General features: G+C 48.4%; 1 protein-coding gene across 2 annotated transcripts in view; it reads left to right on the top strand.

Annotated features, from left to right (window-relative positions):
• Positions 1-16970, top strand: part of Ppm1h (protein phosphatase, Mg2+/Mn2+ dependent 1H) — a 269105-nt gene that overhangs the window by 215032 nt on the left and 37103 nt on the right. For both annotated transcript variants that reach the window (XM_076554165.1, XM_042263421.2), the window contains exons 7-8: positions 11771-11834; positions 15578-15685. In XM_076554165.1, the coding sequence (XP_076410280.1) occupies positions 11771-11834; positions 15578-15685 (172 nt within the window). The remainder of the gene's footprint in view (positions 1-11770; positions 11835-15577; positions 15686-16970) is intronic.

Here is a 16970-nt window from a genome sequence, read left to right as displayed (position 1 = left end):
TATGGCAGAAAATTGAACCAGGCCAGAACATAAAGGCTAGACTCCAAACTACCTTGCAAATACCAGGCATTCCTGAGTCCCCTCAGACTCTCCCTGGGGACCCATCCTCCATAGCTCTGATAAGAGCCTCCCCATGTTAAAGCTTGCCTCAGACTCAGTATCCCCGACTGTCTGGCTCCATCTTTCCAGCAGGCCAAGTTCCCACCCACTTGCAAGTTTAAGATACGTCTGAGGATTTTCTGTAACACCTTGAAGCCAGGCTGTGACTATAAAGGAGGAGTGTGTGTGTGTGTGTGTGTGTGTGTGTGTGCATGCATGTGTGTGTGTGTGCATGCATATGTTCCTATACACACACACACACACACACACACACACACACACACACACACACACACACTCAGCCAGCAATGAGGGGGTGAACTGGCTGCCTGCTAGCACCAACCACACCAGGAGCAGGAAGCAGCCTCCATTTCCGAGACTCTGTGGTCAGGCTCTGGGCTGGATGCCTTTGGAAATACAGATGGCTGGCAGGGGAAAAAAAAAAAAAAGAAGAAGAAGAAGAAGCATGAGGTGGCTGCCAGTCCCGCATGGCTTTTTCCGGGAAGGCCTAAAAAGAGTGGGGGCTGGGGGGGGCAGTCAGGGGAGAGCCGTGACAGATTCCAGTATTGCTTAATTGGGGCACTGCCAAGCTCCGAGAGCCACTGCGGGCATTTGGGCTTCAAGCCTGTGTGGGGTTTCCTCCTGGGCCTCGTGGGACGTGAGCAGCTGTTGAGACTTTGTTCTAGGCAGGCAGCGGTGGGAACCCGAGGGCAGGATGCTTCTTCCCACCATGCCTCCACCCAAGTACGCGCGCTCAGCCTGGAGAAGAGAGACTGTGCCAAGGCTAGGACTCCTCCGCGTTCTGAAGAAAAGAGGCCACGTGTGGCTTTCTCCTCCCTCCTGGAGAGGCAGCCGGTGGGCTTCCACCTAAAAGGGAAACTAACCCAGCAATTCTCCCTGTAGATTCCTGGGTAGAGCTCAGGCATCCTGCTGAGGCCTGGGGCTTGTTGGGATAAAGGTGCGCGCAGGCTTCTATATCATTGATTGACAGAGGGGGCTTCAGTCAGGGCGGATCTGTTGCTTAGCAAGATGGGGGGCCCTATGGGCATGTGCTGCATCTGCCTCCGGTGGCCAGCTCTTTAACTCCACATCTATACGGAGGAAAGAATGAGGTTCCCGGGACCTTAACAGTCCTAGCCCATGCTTCCTTAGCAGGTCGATTAGCCTTCATAAAGGGCGTATTTGCATTTAGTCCTTGCAAGGATCCTCCCAAGTATCTAGTTGAAGAAGCTAGTTCAGGCATTTTGCAGGGACTTTTCCCCGGTTCACACAGCCGGCACACGTGAGGACTGCAGTTTTCCTTCCAAGCCACTGACGCTGAGCCTGGTTCGCTGTAGCTCACCACAGTGGACTCTGCCAGAAGGGGAGAAGATCCAGGAAGAGCAGTCCTGGGGGAAGAGAGACGTCCAAGGCGGCGTCAAGAGGTTAGTGGAAGAATGTGACTCACTGCTGTGTGTCACTGGAGATCACAAGATGGCTGTCCAGAGTCTGTCGTCCCCACAGGGAAACACAGTCCTCCACTTCTCCCAGAAGGGATCATATTCTTTTTAAATGACTTCGAAGTCTTGCTAAGGAAATCAGTTTAAGGGCGCATGAGCAGTTTTTCTGCCCCTTCTTTTCTAGTGAGGGGTCGTGACTTAGAAAAGGGGGACTGTGAGAAGTGCTCTATGTGCATGATGTCCAAGTGTGAACTCTGGACTCCAGTTAAGAAATCACAGTAGACCGGGCGGCCGTGACGCACGCCTTTAATCCCAGCACTTGGGAGGCAGAGTCAGGCGGATCTCTGTGAGTTCGAGGCCAGCCTGGTCTACAGAGTGAGTACCAGGACAGGCACCAAAACTACACAGGGAAACCCTGTCTCGAAAAACAAAAACAAACAAACAAAAAAAGAACAAAACAAAAAATCATAGTAGGGGACCGGGGAAGTAGTTCAGTGAGTAAAGTTTGTGCTATGTAAGCATGAAGACCCAAATTCAAATAGATCCTCCATTTTAATCCCAGGGGCCAAGGAGGCAGAGATAGGTGCCCTGGGACAGGTTGGCTAGCCAGCCTAGACTCATTGGTGAGCTTCAGGTGAGAGACCATGTCTCAGAAAACAAAATGGTTAACCCTTGAGGAGCGACACTTTAGGATGGCCTCTGGTCTGCACACACCTATGCACCCACACAGACATGCATCCCCCAGGGGAGCGGGTCCTCTGGCTGGGCACAAAGGACTCCCCCAGAGACTAAGAAGAGCTTCATTCTCCTTTTTTTTTTTTTTACCGTCTTTCCCCTCCTCCCCCTCCCCCTTCTCCTCCCTCCTTCTCTTGCTTCTTATCATTTCACTTCTCTGAAAGTCCTTGAGAAAGCCATTTTCTTCCCTCAGCCCCCAAAGTAGGCTGGACTGCGGCTAGACATCACAGTGCAGGTCTTAAGATGCTTCCTCAAGTGGGAAGCAGACCTTTAAACTGTGTTACTATCGAAGCTTACGTATGTAAATTAATATACATTGAGGTTAATATGCACACAGCGTACAGAACTGTGACTTTTAAAAATGGCCGTCCCAAAGGATGTTTAAGAATTACTTATAGAAAATAATCGTTTGGAGAGCCATAAATGTTTTAACTACTTTCCAACTATCTAATTAATATGTATAGGTAATGAAAGAAAGCGTAGAATTTTTTTTGTTGTTGTTTTGTTTTTCGACACAGGGTTTCTCTGTGTAGCTTTGGTGCCTTTCCTGGAACTCGCTCTGTAGCCCAGGCTGGCCTCGAACTCACAGAGATCCTCCTGTCTCTGCCTCCCAAGTGCTGGGGTTAAAGGCGTGCGCCGCCACCACCGCCTGGCTGGGAACCTAGAATTTTTAATATCAAGAGCACTACTAGTCAACAGCTTAGCTCTGATTTTCAGCCAGAGGAAAGTCTGCTGAAGGCAAGGTGAACGGAAACGCTAAGCTGATGGTCTATCATTTTAGAGGGACACTCACTAGCTGCAGGTGGAGGGAGGAGCAGCCTTCGTTCATTCGCTCGGACCGTTAGCGTGCATCTGGGTTCTGTGCACCGTGTGTGTGGCAGCCTGCACAGCTGTCAGTGTGAGGAGAAGTCAGAGCCGAAGAAAGAATCCCGCGTCCTCAGAGAACTCGCGTTCAGAACAGAGGTGGAACGCATGCAAACTGATTCGCCGGGCGCTAAGCGCAGGCCGCTAAGGGCGGCATGGGGCAGTGAGCAGCGGGAAGCATGCGCCGTGCTTTTGAGTGGCCAGAGAAGGCATTTCCTTAGAGGATTAGAGGGAGATCTAGGGGTGGGGCAGCCCAGGAAGAGGAAGGAGGGTCTCACGTTGTTAGAGGAACAACCAAACGCATAGCAGAAAGGAACAGAGCATCCCGGGGCACCAGTGCCCGATCAGGAGGGTGTTCATAGATGGGTTATATGAAGGTGAGTGGGAGTGGGGCGGGCAGGCGGGGGGAGCCTGGAGCAATGCTGAGAGATTTATTACAGGCCACCCAGCCAGGCTAAATCTTATGAGCAAAGCTTTTTCTGATGAAAATTACAAAACTGACCCAGGGGTCGGTCAGATGTGCTCTTGGTGAAGGCGGTCTATAGCAATCGCTCACCCAATAACAGATAGAAGGATCTCTGTGACTACATGGAGATCTCTTGAGTTCAAGTGCTCAGAGCTCAGGAAGATGGGTGAGGCCCGCGCCCCTGAGACCATGAACTCATGAGACTGTGAACTGTGAACTTCCTTTGCATACAAGGAAGTTCTTGGCTTCTGTTCTGAAGAGGAGACTAGAGCAGGAAGGTATGCTAAGCCTCTACTGGGGAAGGTAGAATGCATCAATTTGCTTATTTGATCAATAATTTTTTTAGGCGCCCGTAATGTGTTACAGGTACCAGGAACATTCCAGTTACCTAGCCAAGAATGTCCGCTCTCACAGAACTCGTGAAATGTGGGAGACCAGTAGGAAAGAAAGCATAGTGCATTTGTGACTTCTGCACTTTGCTGTGACTGACTATGACACAGAACAACCTAAAAGGGGAGAGGACTTGATTTCAAGATGGTTGCGGTCCATCCGAGCCCAGAGGGCAGGGTACAAAGCGGCCCAGGTCATTGCAGGAGCAGGTGGTAGCTAGCGAGGAAGCAGGAAACAGCCAGAACTAGGGGTTTGCAAAGGCCAACCCCTCTTGACCTACGTCTCCTAGCCAAGGTCCCACATTCTAGACCCTTCACAGTCTCAAAACTAAACCTGGAGAGAATATTTCCGATCTGTAATGTCCCATGGAGTAAGAAAGAACAACGCTGTTAGGCAATGGTCAGTGCTGCTCTGTGGAAGAAAAATAATAAGGTCAGGGGGTTGGAGGAAGGGGAGCGATTTTCAAAAGGCTGCTTGAGTCCTTTGTGGTGTAATGGGAAGCCATTGGAGGGTGTGAGAGGGCAGTGTGACAAGATCTGATGGAATCCTTACACTGATGGATCTAAAAACAGCTGAAGCTGGGCGTTGGTGGCGCACGCCTTTAATCCCAGCACTCGGGAGGCAGAGGCAGGTGGATCTCTGTGAGTTCGAGACCAGCCTGGGCTACAGAGTGAGTTCCAGGAAAGGCGCAAAAGCTACACAGAGAAACCCTGTCTCGGAAAAAAAAAAAAAAAAAAAAAAGAACATTCAATCCTTGTTCTGCTCAGATTTGGGAGGGTGAGGAGTTCGAGGCTGCTGGCAAGAGATGTCTCAAGTATTTGTCACCAGTAGAATCACATTAGGAAGAACCAGAGCCAGAGAGTGGTTCCAAGTGTGGGGCCACAGAAGGAAGCTGCCGAAGAGCCAAGAAAAGGAGAGTGTAAGAGAAGGGGATGGTCCGGGAGTGAGTCTCGGAGATGAGTGGCGTCCTGGGGAGGGAGGAGGGGTAATGTGCTGGAGCAGGGTGTGTGGTGGTATTGTGTTCCCCAAAATATTGTCAACTTATCTGGGGTCAGAGAACAGAACAGCCACGATAGTAAACATAGAGGTTAGGCAGTGGTAGCACATGCCTTTCATCCTACTATTCCAGAGGCAGAGATCTGCCTGGATCTCTGTGACTTCAAGGCAACACTGGAAACAGCCAAGCATGGTGACTCAGGCCTTTAATCCCAGGAAGTGATGGCAGGAAGCAGAAAGGTATATAAGGCGTGAGAACCAGGAACTAGAGCTGGTTAAGCTTTTAGGCTTTTGAGCAGCAGTTCAGCTGAGATTCACTCTGGATGAGAACTGAGAGGCTTCCAGCTTGAGGAAACAGGATCAGCTGAGGAAATGGCAAGATGAGGTGGCTGTGGCCTGTTCTGTCTCTCTGATCTTCCAGTGTTCACCTCAATACTTTGCTCTGGGTTTGTTTTATTAAGACCTGTTGCCGGGCGGTGGTGGCGCACGCCTTTAATCCCAGCACTCGGGAGGCAGAGGCAGGCGGATCTTTGTGAGTTCGAGGCCAGCCTGGGCTACCAAGTGAGTTCCAGGAAAGGCGCAAAGCTACACAGAGAAACCCTGTCTCGAAAAACCAAAAAAAAAAAAAAAAAAAAAAGAAAAAAAAAAAAAAAAGACCTGTTAAGATTCATGCTACAAGGGTGCTTACTCACTCGCTCATGGGGAGCAGAGAAGGATGATCATCAGGAAAGGCCAGAAGTAAAACCGAGATTCCCAAAGCCCCATCAAAAATCTGTGGAATTACTGAGAATCCATCAGGAATAGGACCAGGAAAGCAAGCTGAACCTAGGCTCATGTCAGGGTGGGACAGGGTCCTGAGAGACAAAGGGGTGGAGACAGATGGGGAGCTGAATTAGAACAGGGGTGGAAACTCTGTCTAAAAGAGTGGGGCTGAGGTGGGAACAGCAAGGACCTCTCCTGCCTCCGGAGTATGAGGAACTAGGCGAGCAACAGCAGCAGGAGACAGAATCAGACAGTGCCTGAGAAGAAGTTAGTCTCTGTTCACAATCTTTCCTTGTGGGGTAGGCTCTCCGGCTGGTAGATCACTGAACTGGGGCACATGCATGGATTTTGCCCTTGTAAGGAACCTGATCCTTCCTTCTCTTAGCCTTTTGGACAGAGAGAGTCCACTTGAACTTCTTTCTACACAGCCTGAGAGCTGTCTCAGCGACTCCCATGCCTCGAGGACCACATTGGCCTAGATGAATGCTTTCTCCACCACTGCTTACTCCATTGTAGCTCTGAGTAGTGTGAACATTAATGTCTCGTTGTCCGCTCTCTGCTTGGAGACCCACCTCCAGTATCTTCGCGACAGACCAGATTCCCTTCAGCTGCCTACCCGTCTGTTGTTTGCATTAAAAAGGAAGTTGAGAGGCTGGAGAGATGGCTCAGTGGTTAAGATCACTGCAGGCTGCTCTTCCAGAGAACCTGAGTTCCATTCCCAGCAACCACATGGCGGCTCACAACTTACAGCCTTCTCTAATGGGATCCAATGCCCTTTTCTGTCATGCAGTCATTCATGCAGACAGAATACTCATATACATAAAATACAAAAATAATAATTAAAAAAAAAAAATTGAGCCAGGTGTGGTAGCACATGTCTTTAATCCCAGCACTCTGGAGACAGAGGCAGGTGGATCTCTGTGAGTTTGAGGCCAGCCTGGCCTACATAGCAAGTTCTAGGACAGCCAGGGTTACGTAGTGAGACCCTGTCTGAAAACAGAAATGAAAACAAAATTTCTGAGTGGGTGAGAACAATAGACTGACGCTAACAAGGTAAAGTTAATAAAGGTGATAAGAGTCCTTTATTCAAAGTAAACTAGTCTGTGTGCCCCGATAAACTAGGTGAGACTTGGCCAAGGAAACCTTTTTAGATCTTTTTCTTGTGGACGGGGGTCTGTTTTGTTTGGTTGTGGGCTGGGGGTTGTTGGTGGTGGTGGTTGTTTATTTTCACTCACAGTCTCAATCTGTGATCATGAAGCCCCTCATGCCCTGGCGATATAGATAGTGCGAATATGTTTCCTTGATCTTTCAAGAACAAGGTAGGAATCAAAAGAATAATTTCATTCTTAATTAGACCACATCTCAAGAGCTTTCACTTAAGATAAGTGGCAGTCTTGCGGACACTGGCAGACCAGAAAACCCACAGAGGCCCCTGTCACAGGCTGTGATGTTTGATTAATAAATGTGTTGAGTAAATGGTGGCGTAAGTGGTGATGGATGGTCCCCAAGGTCCTAGGAAACATAGTTGAAAGAATTAAGGAAGAGGACACTGAGATGTCTTTAGAGTTCTCAGACAGAAACGTTGTTTGTTTCTAAGACAGCATCTCTCCATGTAGCTCTGAACTCAATCTGTATACCAGGCTGGCCTTGAATTTACAGAGCTCTGTCTGCCCCCTGCTTCCAGATTGCTGGGATTAAGGGTGTTTGCCACCATGCCTGGCCTGAAACTATTACTTAAAAAAAAAAAAAAAAAAAAAGTTTATCTGAGGGTAGGAAAAGCCAAGAATGTAGTAACCCCTTTATAAGCCTTGTATTCATTCTCCTCTCATAAATATTCATAAAGGAGTTGACCCCATGTAAGCGTGATCTAAGAGTCTTCCATATGCTTTTTAAGTTTGCTGTCTTTGAACAAGTGATTGCTGGACTAAAATCCCTGATCGGTTATATTATTATAAAGCTGGTGAGTGATCTGGTTTTGAATTTTCTCTATTCATTTAACAGAATTTTCCAAATCTTAGAATCTAGAAGAAAGGACTGGTCTTATGGCCATCCATTCTTGGTTATAACATCAGACAACCTTGGCTCGGTGTCCTCTCCTCTCCTCTCCCCTCCTCCCCTCCCCTCGGTGAAGAAGAGGGGAGCTGTGGACAGGCCGGAAGCATGAATGCTCTAGTCTGAACGAGGATGATGAAGGGTAACACAAGACAGGGTCTTGCAAGTGGGCAGGACCAGGAGGAGACCTTTCACTGCCCCGGAGGTCGGAGGATCTCTGTCCTCTGAAGGATGGAGATAAGCTGCCTCTGTGGCCACAGAGCAAGTGGGCAGGACCAGGAGGAGGCCTTTCACTGCCCTGGAGGTCGGAGGATCTCTGTCCTCTGAAGGATGGAGATAAGCTGCCTCTGTGGCCACAGAGCAAGTGGGCAGGACCAGGAGGAGGCCTTTCACTGCCCCGGAGGTCGGAGGATCTCTGTCCTCTGAAGGATGGAGATAAGCTGCTTCTGTGGCCACAGATGAAGTGGGCAGGGATCAGACACAGGTGTGAGGACCCAGCCAGTCACTTCCGTTATTTATCCCACTTCCTTCCTGTAGATTTCATCAGCTGCCAGGCCATGGCTTTGCTCTCTTGCCACTTAGAAAGTATTCTGTCCCCACTTGCCAAAAATTCTCTTTTCCTCATCAAATATTTGCTGGCTACCCACTCAGAGTGGTCTCATTCCAGGCTTGTTGGCCAGAAGGAAACATCCCCAGAGGTTAGCCCGCTAGCCTACATCTTTGGAGTGCTTCCTCCAAATGGTTGAGAGCCATCCACTTAATGTGTGATCTTGGGAAAGTAACTTCATTCCCTGACCCTGTTTCCCCATCAGTAAGATGGGCTCTCCTGACTGATTCTAGAAACTCTACATAACTACCCAAGCCCAGTGTCTGCCCCAATAAATTATACCTGCCTGAATTATTCTTAGCCCTAAATCTATACAGACTCTCATCTGGCTGCCAACTTTTGATTCTTGAGGGGGTTTTTTTGGTTATTGTTTGGTTTTTGCAACTGAGATGCACCCCGGGGCCTCCTTCCTGAGGAGCACGAGCTTTCGTGGTAAGCAACACCCAGGGTACCGAGGATTTCGAGTTGTTATTCCTAGGCGCGTGGAAGCCCACTTATATAGTGAACTGTACTTGATCCCCGGCAAGAGTGAGTGGGAGAACGTGTTGTACGTTCCCGCAGTACAATGAGTATGCTTGTGTGTCGCTGAAGAGGAGGAAAGGGTTCACGTTTTATTGAAAGCCAACACCAGTGGGAACAGAGTATCTTTCTTTTCCCAAGGTTGTTCATTTCTGGTTTTAATTCATCTTGAAATGGGGTCTCCTGTAGCCGAGGCGGCCTGGGAATACACTGTACGTCCAAGGATGACCTCCCTGTGCCTTTGAACTTAAGATCTGCCCTCTCCCGCCTCCCAGCTGTGCTTGGGGCTTCCTGCAAGCCGCCTAAGGACTGAGCTACCCACCTGGTCCTTGTTTCTGCCTTAATTTTCTGGTTCTAAGGATAAATTAATAAGCTTAAATATAACGTTGAATTTTTTCAGTTGCCATGGTGCCAGGGTGGCAACTCCAAAGGCAGTGTGGTGGGTCTGTCTTTCTGAGCTGTGTGACATGGATTTTGTGGTCCTGGTGTCCTGTGTCCTGAGAGGATTTGATGATCTGAGAACAGTTTTTCCCTCCGCCTTCCCAAGGCAGGTGAATCTCATAGCCAGTCTCTAGGGAGTCTTTCCCGTCTTTAATTCTAGATCTGCTGCCGTCTGTCTCCTTCCTAATTCCAAACTCCTTGGACTAGGATCCCAAGGCCGGCCGTTCCCCTGTGCCTGACTCTTACCACACCGCCTCCCTGTCTGAGACTCTTCTCGCCCACACAGCATCTTGAACGCCGGCTCATGCTCACTGGAGAGCCTTTCTCAGCCCCATTTCCTTCCCCTCCTCTCCATAGTCAAATGTTGAGGGCCTCACCGCTTAATTCACCTCCAAGGCAAGCTCGCCGGAGCCCGGTCTACAACAGAGTCAAATAGGGCTGTACGTTAGCGTTAGCATTTCCAGGGAAGCTTTCAGAAAACAAAATACCTGACGCCCAGGTCCCTTTCCGGAGAGTCTGCTCCGGGATGTGGCCTGGGGCTCACGATGCTTGAAAGCCTTGGCAGGTGGTTCATTATACAGCCGATGTTGAGAACCACTCAACCCTGTTGATCCCTAAGCTGGGGCTGGATGCTAATAATAGCTTTATTTGTTCCCCCAAGTGGCTTATGTACCGCAGTGTTTAAAATAGTTCGTGTGAGTATATTAAACAGCCAAGTGGCTAATTTCCACTTTGTGTTAATTTGATAGGTTTAAGGGAAGGAAATGCTGTGGTGGTTTCGTTTTTTTGTTGGTTTTTTTTCTTGAAAATTCAATTTCTGGGTTACTCTGGGCTCACCTGCCGGGAACTGCGGCGGCTTTCCTGCACTCTGAGCATAGCTGTGCGGAGCACATACTCAGCTCTGTACATCGTTGTCGACTCGCCTGGTTTGATTGATGTGGCTACTGAGGACCAGAGGACACGCCCACTTACTTGGTGCTGAACTTGAACCCAGGTGGATTTGATGGCACAAGCTCACCGATTCTCTAACCCAGGGAAAGAACGGCATGTCCAGATAGTTCTCTGGACAACCGGGCATGCTTGCTTTCGCCTTGGTGAGGGTGCACACTCGGTAAAAACTTTGAATTTCCAGGTTATGAGGTTCAGTGTGTCATCTTTATCGCACGCCGTCATACTTTGTTCTCAGTGCCTTTTCATTTGGGTTGCATGCTTCTGTATATCAACAGAGTCCGTAAGTTTGATTCTCCTTCACTCTCTAGCTGCCGAAAGTATAGGTCTGAGAGGCCATTTAAAAAATGGGTTTTCTCCATACATTCTAAACCTACCCTACCCTGCCTGTACTGACTCTTCCTAATAACTGTATGACCTTGGTTGATTAATGAAGTCCTGAGGACCCCAGCACACATTCATTCTGGGGTGGTGAATAACTAGTAATATCTCCCCCGCCACCGACACCACCACCACCACCACCATTTTGCAGAAAGGGGAAGTGTTACACGAAAAATTAATTACCTGCTAAAGTCTACTAATAGCTGCCCTTAATTGGGTCCTTAATGAGCAGAGGCTCTGTGATGAGCCTTTTGTGTCTTGTGCTCTGTCCTCACTTTGCAGAGGAGGAAAATGAGGCAGAAAGGTAGATCTGCTTTGGCCAAAGGACATAGATAGCCAGCTGGCTAAGGTGCCAGCTTGTTTTTTTTTTTTTTTTTTTTTTTTTAACTTGCTTAAGGGTAGATCTAGGACACAGGGCTTCATTCACTAGCAGTGACATCTAGACATCTCCGTCTGCCGCAGACCAGTGACGTATCAAGCAGTTTTCTGTGTGGCGAATGGCCCCTCTGAAAGCTATTGTGAAACAATTTTCTACCCACCTTGACTGTCATCCAGAGGTCACACGGGCGGGCGCTGTGCCGTCCACCCCCAATCATCCCGATGCGAGATGTCTGATGTAAACATCCCCCGAAGGTGAGAACTGGTTCTTGGAGGGTGTGCACACTCCATTTACCCCCTGAGCACTGCTGTTGATCACAGCTGCGGGCTGCAAGCAGGGTCCAGTGCCTGGATCGCTTCGTTATCGCCAAGGCACTAGCAACAGAGGTCCATTTCCCCTTCTCACTAATCGCAGTAACCTCCTCCCTCTTTAAGAATACGAAGACTTGGTATTTCCTGGCTTGTCAAGGTGTACACGTGTGCGCACGTGCACACACAACACACACACACACACACACACACACACACCCTTCTGTCTGGAGAATAGAGAATGGCTGTGTAAACAAAGAGGCGGACAGTGTGGTACAAGGAATGGGATCCCTAGGAACATGAGGCTCCTAGCAGCCCCTCTCAGGGCGGAGGTCATTAATTGAGTGCAAACCTGTTTTACAATGTGGTTTGTTCCTCCTCCAGGGCATACAAAACCATCGAGGATGAAGACTTGAAGTTTCCCCTCATTTATGGAGAAGGCAAGAAGGTAGGCACAGGTCCATCCCTGGAATGGGAGGAGGCATCTGTGGCCTCGTGGGCTTGGCTTTGTGTCGTCTGGGGCAGTCCGTCTGCTCCACTCAGCGCTTTGGGATCTTGTAGCCGTGACAACTTTGAACAACATCGCATCCATCATTCTTCCGGTCACCTGTCTTGGGGGTCCAGAGAGTGTGGCAGGATTTGAGGGGTGTGGGTGCGCAGTCAATTTGTGAAAATGGCACCCCTTTCCCTGCCCATTTGCGTCACTCTTTACAGGTTTCAACACAGCCACTTCCACACGCATCGTCCTATTTTATAACTTGATGTCAGTTCAGAGGGCCAGTCAAGCTGGCTGGGTCACCTCTACGTGGTGGGCTAGGCAGCCGGAACTTCAAGGTGACAGCCGCCCAGCCAGAACCACACACCGGCAGAGGACAGCACTGGTGTGCAACTCTGGCTTTCTGCTCTCAGCTAGTGTCCTTTTGTGCCACCACTGACGTACAAACGGACTTTGCAAGCCAGCTTTTCTACTCTGTCCCCAACCATCAAAGGGACTCCAGAGTGTCACTGTGATCACACTACAGGATCAGTAGCCTAGACGGAGATAACAAAACCATCACTGGGTCCCAGCGCCCCTGACAGAAGCAAACGCTGAATGGCATGATTGAACTCAAAGAAGGCTGTAGACATGGGACCTGTGAGCAGATTCAGAGGAAGTCCAGATGCTACTGTTGAGATAACTGACCTTTGATCCCATACCCATTTAAACACTTCCTACGAACACAGCCTGTTTCCATTCAGAGCTAAGAGGTTCAATTAGAAGTGGGCAGTGTGACCCCAGTAAGAAGATTCTTCAAGCGAATTGTTTACCAGTATTAGATAGTATTTATATTCAGAAGAAACGACTCACAAGATTATCAAGGCAAGGTCTCTAGTGTGGGCCCAGTACTGTCCGTCCGTGTAGCCCCCCACCCCCACTTTTACCCCCCCACCCCCGTCCCTGGCTTTGATACATGTGGAAGCACTGAGTAAGCTGTTCGCTTATGTTCCATGTGCTCTCCTGAATGGGAAAATGGACTGCCGTCTTCCTTAGAAGGCTAGCATCAGCACTGAGATTGTTGTTGTTTTTCAAAACTAATTGTTCTTCTTAAGAATCGAATACATGTCTACCATGATACCCATCACTCCATTTCTCCTCTCCAGTTGCCCTCCATACCCTCTCCAACACACCCCACCCCCAACTTCATTTCTTTTCTTCTTCTTTTTTTTTTATAACCCACTTAATAGTATCCAGTTCATGCTGCCCTTAAGTTCGCGGTGTGAAGCCATCCTCAGGAGCTGCCAATTAACTCCTCTCTCAGGGGCAAGCCTTGCAGAGCACCTCCCCGACCTGTGCTGGAATTTTTTTAGCGGGCTTGGTCTTGTTCAGGGAAGTGCAGTGTCAACAATGAGATTTAAAAGATGTTTGGTTAATTGCAACATCTGATTCACCAAGATAGCCTAAAGCCTCTCAGTCGGCTCACGAAGGCAGGCAGGCAGTCCTGTGGGGAGTGATGGGTGAATTCTGCCATTGTCGCTCGTTGGCACCGTGGAAAACCACCGGACACGTCTCTACCCCACCCTGAAGGAAAAGTGGGTACACCATCCCTGTCTGAGCTCTCCTTGGTTTCTTGGAGTCTCCCCCCCGCCCTTTGCAAGCTCCTACTCAGGCAGAGCAGTGTATTTTTTCACAGCTGTTACTTTTTATTTGCAGAAATTCTTCTAAGTATCCGTGTGGGTAACACCTGTATACGCGTAAACGCGTTCAGTCCCTTCCAATAGCTCTAAACGCAGGCACGTGGTTTTTCCAGCCAGAGAAGCTGCTCTCGCAGGGAGAGGGCAGAAGGGCCATGTGAAGAGACTTGGAACGTGCCCGTTTCAAGCTGAACACTCCTTCACCAGAACTGTCCAGCCTCACAGCCCAGCAGAGAGGGCTTCTGAAGACTCTCTGGTCCCAGGTCCCTGGCTTCACATCCCTGTCGTCTCTTTTCTAATACCCTTTGGATTGGGACCGTAAATGTGTCATGGGGGTCAGTGAGATGGCTCAGGGGGGTGAGGACACTTGCCACCCAGCCTGATAACCTGAGTTTGGTCCCTAGAGCACACACATGGAGAAGCAAGGAGAGAACTGACTCCTGAGGTTGTCTTCTGATCTCCACACAGTCCTGTGGTACTCAACACACACACACACACACACACACACACACACACACACACACACACACACACGGCATGGTGGCTCAAGACTGAAGCAGGAGGATTACAGTAAGTTGAGGGCCAGCCTGATCCTCAGTATGAGATCTGTTTCAAGCCCGGCCCCCAAAATATCATCGTCTCATTTCTACAGTACCGTGAACCGTGTCTACCTTCTGACTTGAGACGACCACAAATCCATGGCTCTTCAAAGAGACAAGGGTGGACAGACTGTATTAGATTGTGATGGGTTTTTCTTTTCTTTCTTTCTCTTTGTTTTTTTGTTTGTTTGTTTTACATTTATTTACTTATGAACCTACAGCACCTGTGTAAAGGTCAGAGGACAACTTATAGTTCTCTCTCTCTCCCTCCCTCTGTTGTATGAGTTCCAGGGATCAAATTTAGGTTGTCACTTGGTGGCAAGTGTCTATCCTCCTGTCCTGAACTTAGTGCTGCTGCTTTTACTTACTTCACCCTTGCCTGTCTGAGGAATTCACTCTTGCTACTCAAGTCACAGAGGAAAATCCCAGCTCAGGTCTTTGAACTGCAGCATTGCATGGCCTCTATTATTGGGGACATAATGTTAACGCCATTCATTAGGTTGCACATCCCTCAGCCTGACAGGCAGTCTCTCCCTCTGTGTCTGCCTGTCTGATACTGTCCATCTTTGGCACCAAATAGTATTGCCTCCACCATGAGACATCTCAGTAGAATTTTTGTTTTCTCCAAATTCACATATCCCATTGTTTGTGTGCCTTCCAGAACTTGAGTACATTTTATATATTAGTTGGATCTGTACCCCTTGCCTCCTCTACCAAGTTTCTTCATAGTAGAGATGAAGCCTTGTGTCCCTTCCATGTAGTGTGTGCACATTAGATGCTCTAGGAGATATTTAAGGTGACAGTGTAGATATTAATGCAATATGTTAATTCCATAACCCATTATAAACAAGTAGAGAAAGGCAGAGATGTACTAGTGACGTTCTGTTCCTTTCCACCCAGAGGGAATCTGTAGGAACATTGAGGAAGGTCATGGAGTCTCTAAAAGATTTATTTTCTCTAGCCATAAAACTTAATAGTTGAGATTTGCAAAGACAAGAGCTGCCTGAGATCCACTTCATCCTCTGTTATTGCCTCTGATATTGCTGAGGATGTAGCTAGGATCCAGCGAATACTTGTAGCGTGAGTGTGTTTGGATAGATGGATCATGGGTGGGTGGATGGGTGGATGGGTGGGTGGATGCTCTTGATTTAGTATGAACTGATTTCGGCAGCTGTAGATGATCCACGCGTTACGGTTTATTTTCAGGGCTCTTCACTCCAGGCTCTACAGAAGAAAGGTAAAGGCAGAGCAGAGAAACCTAAGTAAAGCCTAAGATAGAGCCGTGATTTTGATGAGCCCTTCCTTTTTAATACTACACATCCCAGTTGTCAGCCAACAGCACAGACTGATAAGCAAGAGGAACCGGGACAGGATGCCGTCACTGTGTGCATTGCTGGTAACTCTCTGTTTATACTCCTAGGCCCGGGTAATGGCGACTATTGGAGTGACCAGGGGACTTGGGGACCATGACCTGAAGGTTCATGACTCCAACATCTACATAAAACCATTCCTGTCTTCGGCTCCAGAGGTACCACGTGAACTTCTTGTTTCTATTTTGTACAACAAAATATTTTGTGCATTATGCCTTCCCTGACCTCCACCCCACATCCAAACAATAGCCAGCATGACTTCCATGTACTAATGTCTCCGGTGTCACCCTGTTCTCACTTCGACTACCTGGATTCATACCCTCACCATCTCCTACTTAGTGAACTGTGTCTCCTCCTCATCACCTCCTCTAATTCCTCCCACTTATTGCATAGTGACTATTCCCAAAGGGCTGTTCTGACTCCTCGTGTCTCAGGGGTCCTCAGTGGCACCCCGTGGCTCAGAGCAGAGCCTAACTCCGATTGCCCTTCCAGACTTGCATTTGATCTAAGTTTTCAATCAGATCTTTGTTCCCCGGCACACACCAAAGGAACTCAGCTACCGCGTATGACCTTCAGCTTCTCATGCTTGTTTACATCTAGCCTTGCCAGGAGGGCCCTCATCTCCATCCACAGCATCCAGTTCTCTCTGTGGTTTAGTGCCCATGTATCTCCTAAGACAGTGGTTCTCAACCTGTGGGTCACAACTCCTTTGCCAAACCTCTATCTCCAAAAATAGTTACATTATGATTCATAATAGTCACAAAACTACAGTTATGGAATAGCAACAAAAATTATTTTATGTTTGGGAGTCACCCCAACATGAGGAACTGTATTAAAGAGCATCAGGAAGGTTGAGAACCACTGGACTAAGGGGACATCCTGATTTCTGTTCCTCAGATGGAAGTCTTGTTTTCATGTACACAGGGAAATATTTTCTGAGGCATTTTTTCTCAATACCTTGTAGCTCAGCAGTTCATCTATGTATCACCTCACTTGATTGTGGTTAACTAGGGAACTTGGGTCATTCAAGCGTCATTTGGAGAAGTTCATTGAAAAAATGCATTTGTCATTTTGTCTATTGAAAAAAGATCCTACTGTATTTCCTACAATTCTAGAAATGGTATGAGGCCAAGGATGGTGACATATGCCAGTCATTCTAGCACTTAGGAGACAGAAGGAGAAATGTCACTAAAAGTTCAAGTCAGCCTGGTCTACCTAGAGAGATTGTCTCAAGAATCAAATGTCGTGGGGGCATGGTGGGGCACACCTTTAATACCAGTGCTTGGGAGGCAGAGGCAAGTGGGTCTCTTGAGTTAGAGTCCAGCCTGATCTATAGAGTTAGTTTCAAGCTAGCCAAGGCTAGATAATGAGACCCTCTTCCAGAAAACAAACAAACCAAATGTAATGATGGTTTAGAGATGGATTTTTCACAATAAGAAGACT

This window comes from Peromyscus maniculatus, chromosome 18 (assembly GCF_049852395.1).
Source record: "Peromyscus maniculatus bairdii isolate BWxNUB_F1_BW_parent chromosome 18, HU_Pman_BW_mat_3.1, whole genome shotgun sequence".
Taxonomy (NCBI): Eukaryota; Metazoa; Chordata; class Mammalia; order Rodentia; family Cricetidae; genus Peromyscus; species Peromyscus maniculatus.
The sequence above is the reverse complement of the archived record's forward strand: the minus strand, read 5'-3'. Positions and strand labels throughout refer to the sequence as shown.